This window comes from Vombatus ursinus, unplaced genomic scaffold (genome assembly GCF_900497805.2).
Source record: "Vombatus ursinus unplaced genomic scaffold, bare-nosed wombat genome assembly UNPS02009173.1, whole genome shotgun sequence".
NCBI classification, from domain to species: Eukaryota; Metazoa; Chordata; class Mammalia; order Diprotodontia; family Vombatidae; genus Vombatus; species Vombatus ursinus.
In genome coordinates, this window is record NW_020948951.1 from 1,477,147 (window position 1) to 1,485,963 (window position 8,817).

The 8,817-nt window shown below is 47.5% G+C and overlaps 1 protein-coding gene across 1 annotated transcript in view; it reads right to left on the reverse strand.

The window, feature by feature from the left end:
• Positions 1 to 2,300: 2,300 nt before the first annotated feature.
• The window catches only part of FARSA (phenylalanyl-tRNA synthetase subunit alpha), a 6,888-nt gene continuing 371 nt past the window's right edge, over positions 2,301 to 8,817 (reverse strand). Inside the window, exons 2-13 of the mRNA XM_027851262.1 lie at positions 8,330 to 8,467; positions 6,851 to 6,949; positions 6,228 to 6,346; positions 5,941 to 6,033; positions 5,733 to 5,861; positions 5,523 to 5,638; positions 5,032 to 5,116; positions 4,840 to 4,939; positions 3,813 to 3,981; positions 3,589 to 3,666; positions 3,076 to 3,190; positions 2,301 to 2,854 (exon numbers count right to left, since the gene is read on the reverse strand). Coding sequence (XP_027707063.1) covers positions 2,749 to 2,854; positions 3,076 to 3,190; positions 3,589 to 3,666; positions 3,813 to 3,981; positions 4,840 to 4,939; positions 5,032 to 5,116; positions 5,523 to 5,638; positions 5,733 to 5,861; positions 5,941 to 6,033; positions 6,228 to 6,346; positions 6,851 to 6,949; positions 8,330 to 8,467 — 1,347 coding nt within the window. The 3' untranslated portion in view covers positions 2,301 to 2,748. The remainder of the gene's footprint in view (positions 2,855 to 3,075; positions 3,191 to 3,588; positions 3,667 to 3,812; positions 3,982 to 4,839; positions 4,940 to 5,031; positions 5,117 to 5,522; positions 5,639 to 5,732; positions 5,862 to 5,940; positions 6,034 to 6,227; positions 6,347 to 6,850; positions 6,950 to 8,329; positions 8,468 to 8,817) is intronic.

Below are 8,817 nucleotides of genomic sequence, written 5' to 3' on the forward strand. Positions count from 1 at the left end.
AGCTAGTATTAGTATCAACTTCTTAATTGCCTATATGTGCCTATTATACTTTTAATTGCAGATGACACCAGGCTGGTGGTATCAAGCCCTCAGAATATTTCAAAATCTCCTCTATGAGCTCAACAACTACTCAAGAGAGAACAACCTAACAATCCACAAGGAGAACACTAAACGGATAAAGACAGTGACAGCTGATCATTCCATCCACTGAGTTGGGCCACTAACACATATATACAGTAGCAACTTAGAAAAAGTGAGGCCCAGAACTGAAAAGGAGCTGGAACTGCGTTGTGTTTGGAAAATCGCATAGCACTCCTTCAATGATTCTTAATTCCTCTTTGAAATGAACACCCCACCCCATCCCTTAAAAAAACAAAATCAATATTCTCTTGGGGAGGCCACATGGCTGGGAAACAGAATGTAATCCCTGGACAATCAAAAGGGAAACAGGAAGATGTAAGGTGGATTTAAGTAGGATATAGAATATTAGGAAGAATGTGATTTGGGCCCAGAATATAGTGTAAAAAGTTATCAACCAGGAAATGAATGATCAGAAAAAATAGTGGGCTGGTCACTTATCAAGAGTAAGGGAAAATGAAGAGTCTGAGGGCTACACACGTGCTCCAAACACACACTGGTCAAGAATGAAGTGTCTACCATGTGCTAGGCATCCTGGGAGCTCTGCCTTCAGTCAGGATCTGATGAAATGAACAAACTAAGCATTTATGAAACAGTAGGGCCAAAGCACTATGTTAAGTGCCAGGGACAAAATTAGAAGACAAAGCTCCCTCTCTCAAGTGCATCTTGTTGCCAGGCCCCTTCCTAATCCCTCCTCTCAAAGCAAGCACTCAACCAGGTCCTAAGGAAGAGGTGATTCTAAAATTGAATCCTTCCCATTTGTGGAGGAGGTAGGGTGGGGAATTTACCTTGACATTCATCACGCCTAATTAATTTGTCTTTATTGAAGATCCTCTGACCTCACCTGTCTCTCCCCAACAACCCTTGGGCCAGACCCTCCCCTACCTCCTCCACTATTTATTGTCCTTTTGGCAAAGAACAGATTCTAAAAGAACTCCAATTACTGATAATCATATGAAAGAACTCCACATCACTATGAGAAATGCAAATCAAAATGTTCCTGAGGTTGTGGCTCCTACTCAGAAAACTGGCAGAGATGACAAAAGATGGGAAGCCAACGTTGGAGAGGTTACAGAACAACAGGCACACTAATGTTTTTTGGTCGAGCTCCAAATCAGTCCAACCATTATAGAAAACAATTTGCAACTATGCTAAGAAAATAACTACAATGTTCAGACCTCTTAATCTAAAAATCCCACTGCCTGGCATAGTATTTCAAGATCGATGATAGAATAAATCTAATACACACCAAAATATTTATAGCAGCGCTGTTTACAGTAGCAAAGAACTGGAAACAAAGTAGACAGCCATCGATTAGGGAATGCAAAATAAATTATGGAATGTTTGTGTAATGTTTGACTACACCGTTAAGACATAACTAATATGAAAAATAGAGAAGCAAGGGAAGACATGTGCTATTGCCTGCCTCTCATTCACCCTAGATTCCAGAACATAAGGGTATTGGAGTGGATTTAACTAAGGTCCCTTCTAACAAATTCTTAGGTAGGCACTTTATCTCTGAGACTCAGCTTTAATATTTGGAAATGTGGGTATTCAATGAGATTATCTCTGAGTTCTCTTTTAGCAATTAAATCCAAGGTCAGTTGATTTCTGCTATCCCACTTAGGATTATCTGTTTGGTTTTTCATATTGTATGTGATAGGATCCCCAGACACTATTAAGAGAAGAGTAAGGATTAGGATCAGGTGCTAATGCCTTCTTCTGCAAGAAATGCCCTCCTGGTCAGCTCAGCCCAACCTTATTTTTTTCCCCTGAAAGTTATAAAACTTGGTAGCCATTTTCCCTTGGCCTGTGGGGGATGTCCCCGATTCCCAGGATATAGTTTACCACCACCACATAAAAGTAGGATCTACCCAAAGATGGGATGTCTTCTCCTCAGACCAAAAGCTCTGAAATGCTACCTAAACAGGGTTCCCAAAGATTTCTAGAACAGCAATTGGGGTATTAGGCCAAGAAAAAAGCAGAACAGAGAAGAGAATGACCTTCAGCACTACCTTGGGGCAAGCCAAGGTCCAAACTACTGAGGTAGAGGCTGGGTCCAGCCTGCTGGGGGTGCTGTGTGCACTCTCTGAGATTGGATAAACCCTGGAGAAGACAGGTATACAAAACACCTTCCCCACAGCCACTCTTAGGAGAAAGCCTACTAGGCAAAGGAATCAGAACTACTTTATTCAGGAACAGATGTCTGGTTGTTGACCTGGAAAGTGTGGACGGATGTCAGTTTAGGAGAAGGTATGAAATAGACTCTGGCTCAGGTGGACATGCTCTGGGGTCCAGCCCTACAATGAGGAGGAAGGATGCCCTGGGAAGTAAACCAGGATAAGGAGGGGGAAAGTCTAGGCTTGGATTTTCAGAAGATAAATATGCAAGGGAGTGTTGGGCAGGTGGAGGGTGTAGCCCTGCTAAGTTCCACATATTTAGGTGTCTGGGTAGTGAAAGATGATAGTACAAGGCGGGGCCCAGGTTGGCTCCAGATACTCAGGGAAGTCGGAAGGGCCCAAGGTCCAGATGCAGGTATCCAAGCAGAGACTGAACGAGCACTACATGAACACATGGGGTAAGGAGATCCAGTTTGTGAGTATGCAAGGACTAGGTGTCCAGGCGGCACAACGGGCTGTCGTACACCATCTGCAGGTTCACTTTGTGTCCCACCAATTCTCGGATATTACTGATGCCATATTTGATCATAGTAGGTCTAGGGGAGAAAAGAGGAGAAGAGGGTTAGGGATTAAAGGTGGACCTACTGTGAGCCTGAGTTACATACACTCACACATATACATACACAGAGTTTCCTTCAGTCCCTCACAATCACACTGAGTCTCACATCAGTCACACCAGTCCTACAACTATAAATCTTCAGTTACACTATCACAGCTCACACTTACAGAATCTATAGTCTTTAAATCACATACTTACCTCTCCAGGGAAAGGCCCCAGGCAATGACAGACACATCCTCAGGCAGGCCCATGGGCAGCAGCATCTCTGGCCGGAAGACTCCTGAGTTCCCCACCTCCACCCACTTCTTCAAACCTGGAAGAAAGAGGAGACAGAAGGTGAGGTTCCAGTGGCCACAGCCTGTCTTCTTCCCACCCTGAGGAATCCACAACACCTAGACAACTCCAGGGCATGTTACAGCTCACCTCACCCTTACAGGCTGCCCAAGGGCCTTGAGGCCTGCAAGACACCTTCCTGGACAGACTCCCCAGGTATGGAACAGCTTTAGAGGTGTGCAGAGCACCTGTGTCCCCCCTCCCCCCAGCTTCCCCAGCACATGGGTGGGGAGAGCTCTGTGTCAGCTCCTGCCCATCTGTCTGTCTGACCTTCCATCCTCCATGTCTATCCTTCTATTCTCTTGTCTCTAGCTGGTCTTGTTCTTCCCCTCATGGCTACTAGATATACAATCCCACTCCCCCTCCAAATCTGCTTACCTTGATGGTAGCTGAAGATCTCCATGCTGGGCTCAGTGTAGGGGTTGTAGGCTGGTTTGAAGCGCACATTTGTAATGCCTGGGGAGCAGAAGGAAGGGAAAGGATGTGCTAACTAGCGTCCCAACCCCTCCTGCCTCTCCCCAAAAGACTGGCCTTTGTGGAGGGGGACTCTCCGTGGCTGCCCATGCCATCTCCCCTCCCACCTTGCTGGGAATGCTCCTTACCAAGTTTGATGAAGAACTCTTTGAGGATGCCCATAAGATGGCCTAGGGTGAGGCCACAGTCAGCTACTACACCCTCAATCTGGTGGAACTCAGCCAGATGGGTGGCATCCAACGTCTCATTACGGAAAACCCGGTCAATGGAGAAGTACTTGGCTGGGGAGAAGGGCTTCTAGAGAGATGGGAGGAAGATTCAACTCAATTAGAATGATGAATGGATGGGGGCAGCACTTAAGAAACCAGCGGGACAGCCAGGGAATGGAACTGGTCAAGACACGGGGAGAGATGGACAGACAGGAAAAACAGGGTCAGAGAGACCACCCACAGGAAAGGACTATACTAGGTACATAAACTAGATGCATTTATAACTCTGGCAAGGATTATTTCACACATTCTGTTCCTGCTGTGCTTATATTCAAATGGTCAATTTGGCTCCTGAAGGAAACACTAGCTAGGCACTCCCTCTGGATTCCTCATCTTGACTGGATACGCCTGGGCAGTGCACAAGTATGGCAGGAACCATGCCAATAAAATGACCAACTGGGTGTTGCTGGTTTCTCTAAAACAGGTCATCAAAATTCTGTGACTGGTCATTGACTTGTTGGCTTTTGTGGCAGCTGGCCTTGAGAACTAACTGAGATGAAGTCAACTCTCTCTAGAGACAGAGGAGCTGGCGTCTTACACAGGTGTCCAAAAAACCACTGGCCTGGAGATGAGAGCATCCACTTTGGACCATTGTCCAAGCAGTATATCCTTACCATATTGACAACTTTCCAGTGCCATTTGATCAATATCTGCTCTGTGAGTGTGTGTGCATGCACACACCTGCATCTGTACATATGCCCATATCTACATATAGACACAGAAGTGGGCTCAATTTTGAATTTTTGAGTCCATGATAAATGCGGCTTGGACCCAAAATCAAGTTTGCCTGTTGCTTTCTATACCAGAAACCTACAAATCAATGAACTGAGACAAGGATAGTTAAAGAGAAGTGAGCTAACATGGGGAATGAAATACCCCCGCATACCTGCTGGGCAAGGCGATAGAGTGCCCGGGCACTGGCAGCTGTAGTGTGTGTCCGTAGAAGGTTTTTCTGGGCCTCCTCCAGCTTCCAGTCATATTTGTAGCTGAAGGAAAATGAAAATAAAAGGTGCACCTATTCTTCCTCTGCCTTCCCCCACCCCCGCCTCTGCAATTCCCACACCATTTGGGCTCTCACCCCTGAGAGCCGTAGCCACCCTGAGAGTGAGTCTGCTTCACACGCTGCAGATAACCCATGGGAAAATCCAGGGTCTGTGCTGGGTCTAGGGGAGAGAGGGAGAGGATGAAGTAACAAAGAGGTCGCAGGAAGAGGAGGAGATGATAATAAAGACAACAACATCCTACACAAGAGGCCTTTAAGGTTCCCAAAGCACTTTATCCATAAGATCTGAATATTATCTCTATTTCACAGATAAGGGAATCAAGGCTCAGAAAGCTTAGTGACTTGGCAGCCAGACAGCGAGTGGCAGAGACAGGGCTGCAGCCTGGGCTTTCTTGACTCCAACCCTAGCTCTGTGTCATGCTGCTTTTCAGAAGGGAATCTAGAAGATTCAGGGAGGTGCCTGCTAGAAAGAATTCCATAAATGGGCCTGAAAGAGGACAACCCAAGGCTGGAGACAAGACAGAGAGAGGGTCAAGAGAGTGCTACCAAGAGGGTGAAGGACTGACCCTTGAGGAAGAAGGTGTCATGCTGGTCTCGGGCTGGGTGCTGCTGGGGCTGGAAGAGGGCATCAAAGTTCCAGAAGGAGCTCTCGATGAAGTTGTCGGTTGGCATTTCTGTGAAGCTAGAGGGAGGTCCAAGAGTTATCCATGGTCCCTGTTAGCTTCAGCGCCATAACCCACTAGACAGACCTGAGATCTCCTCCTTCCCCCGCTCACCCCATCTCCAAGAAGATCTGCCGGAACTGTGTGCGAACTTTCATCAGCGGGTGAAGGTGACCCCCCTCTGGTATGACACCTTTTGATGAAAAGTTGTATGCTTTGAATTTCACATCCCGCCAGGAGCCACTGAAAGCAAAAAAACAGTTGACTGTGGGCCACTGATTTCCACCGCTAGCACGGCTGCTCCCTAGCCCAACGCACACACCTGGAGATCATCTCGGCGCTGAGTTCAGCCTCCTGCTTGGAGATGCTGGTGCTAAAGGTGCTCCCCTTGCTCACCCAATAGGTCTTCAGGGTCCTGAAGCCAGAGAGGGGAGGGTTTGGTGGGATGCTGCCCCCTGGTGGGGAAACTGAATGCCAACTCCACATAAGTATGGCGAGGGCATGGGAAGACAGCTAAGCAACGGGGACAGTCTCAGACAGGAATACAGCTGCTGGATGGGGGGTGGGGAGGGGGGAAAGTTCCTGAAGGACGGCTGAGGGAGGACTCACACTTCGGACAGCAGCTTCCTTTTCTTCAGTTCATTCCTCTCCTTTTCACTCAGACGCTCAGCTTCCCCATCCTGTACCAGCTGCAGTTTTGCCTGCACCAAGTCCTCCACACTGTCCACCTATGCCGGTGTATTATAGTGTGTTTGGGGGCGTATCCACCTACTAGACGGCAAACTCTATAAGAACAGGGACCGCATCTTATCTAAGCTTGGTATCACCTCAGATGCCTGGCACAGGGCTCAGCACACAGTAGGCACTTAACGTTTGTTAAATGGTTAGATAATGAGGCAGCAAGGGCTCCAAGGTTAGGTAGGGGGTAGGAAAAACTAGGGCAGGAGAAACCACAGCAGGATAGGAAGAAGCCCTGATCTCCAGAAAGGCAGATTTCAAAGAGAATCCAGCTCCTATCTTACCCAAACCATAAGGGGCCAGAATTAGAGCTGGTTCTTCCTTTGCCTTATCTCTAACCCCACCAAGAGAGGAAGGTGCCACATCTCCCTCATCGTCCCAGTTATGTCTTTTTTCACCTCCTTCCTACACAAAGAGACAAGCCTCCACTCCCCACAGGAAGCCACACAATCCGCGTCACTCCCCAGAACCATTAGGGCTCCAGCCCCACTTACAGCACGGAACACCCGGGGCCCACCAGGCGCATTTTTGTCTACACGGATCCACTTGTTGGACATGGCCTTGCTGAAGCCCACCTTCCCACTGAGCAGTTTCTAGGAGAAGACAGACAGAGGATGATATTCAATAAGCTTTTATTAAGGGACTACAACAAGTTTTACTATGCACTTTTGCTAGCACTATGCTAGGTGCTGGGGAGCACAAGGATGAAAAGGATCCCTGTCTCCACTAAACTTACATCGGGATACAGCATGTAAACAGATAGCTAAATATGAGGTAGTCTAAGAGGAGAGAAAGCAATAACTAATGGGAACATGAGAAGCTGAAGGAGGTGGAATCTGAGCTAAGGCATGAAAACGGTATGGGAAAAGCGATCCGTGGGATCACAGGGGCTCACATACTGGCCTAGAGGTGCCTTATGCTCCCCTGGACTCCTGTTCCCCCAGAGTGGAGGAGTTAGCCTTCACCCTCCAGCATACAACTAGCAACCATATCTTGTTGCTCCTCCCTCCAAGACATTTCTTGAATTCAAAGAACCATACATCTAGAGCTGGGGGAGGGGGGGCAGGCGAGGGCTGTACTTTAGCTATAACCAAGCCCAACCCCTTCATTTTACAGATAAGGAAACTGAGGACCAAAAAGGTGAGGTAAGCAAAGGTCACACAGCTCTGAAGTGTCTCTAACAGAATTCAAACTCAAGCCTGTCAAAGTCCAGGTCCAGCACTCTAACCAGTCCACTTCTCCCTGCTCATAATGGCAGATGCCCGGCTGCGACCCTTGCCACCTTGCTGGGACTTGGGACTCCTCCTCTCTCCCTTTTTTCTTCACTCAGTCCCCAAAATCATCTTCCAAAATAATCATGTCATTTTTCCGCTTCAAAGCTATTCCTGAGTCCCTAACACCACCAGGATAAAACACTACCCATATACAAGCTTAACATTTAAGGTTCCCCAGGATCTGGCTACAACTTCCAGTACTACAGAATCAATTTGTTTCAAGCACTATACAATCTAGCCAAGCACTATGACTACCTATTTCTGAACTTACTATCCCATCTCTCCCTCATTACACTGTTACAAAGGGTTCAATTCCTCCTCAAATTTTCCTAGAACATTATGTTTGGATCCATTAGATTGTGAGATCCTTGAGGTCAGGGACTGCCTTTTGTCTCTTTTTGCATGCCCAACACTTAGTGCAGTGCCTGGCACGAAATAAGTACTTAATGAATGTTTATTGATCAATTAATTTCTTCTTTGCTCCCATCACTCTGTTCCCCATATTATATGTGTGCACATGTCCATCTCCCATCCTTTACTCCCTTACAACAACTTTTTGAGAGTAGGAACTGTATCTTTTAATCTTTAGAGCTGTCCTTAACCTATTATCATTTCTAGACTAGACAATGAATGAATATCAATTGAACCAAAGTAACATCCAGAACTAGCCTCCCCTAGGCCCTCTGAGTCAGTTAGTACCATGAGTTCACTCTGCACCAGACCCTCAGGAGGCAGGCTGTGAAAGACTCTGGCCTCATGGCTGCCATTCTGGGCCATCTCCTGGCCCTCAGGTGTAAGCTCCCATCGCTGGGTACAACGGAGTTCAGCTTCAATGACCTAGACCCAGAAAAGAATACTGCTGTCACGTCCAAGTCTTCCACCTTAGATCCATTTCCCCAATCTTTGCATTCTGCACCTTCTAATCCAGGTCACCTCCTCCCACCCAATTTCCAGGACATCATTACTGCTCCTCCTCACCTCCTCCTCTCCCATGCCTAGATGACCTTTGATCCTGTCCCCATCCCTAGCCTTCCATTTCTGAGAGATGATTCCCCCTACACACAGACACAACTCCTTCCAGCTTCATCCCTGACCCTCCGTGCCCAGATGCGGCCCCTCCTCTTGCCCCATCCCTGGCCCTCCGTGCCCAGATGCGGTCCCTCCTCCTGCCCCATCCCTGGCCCTCC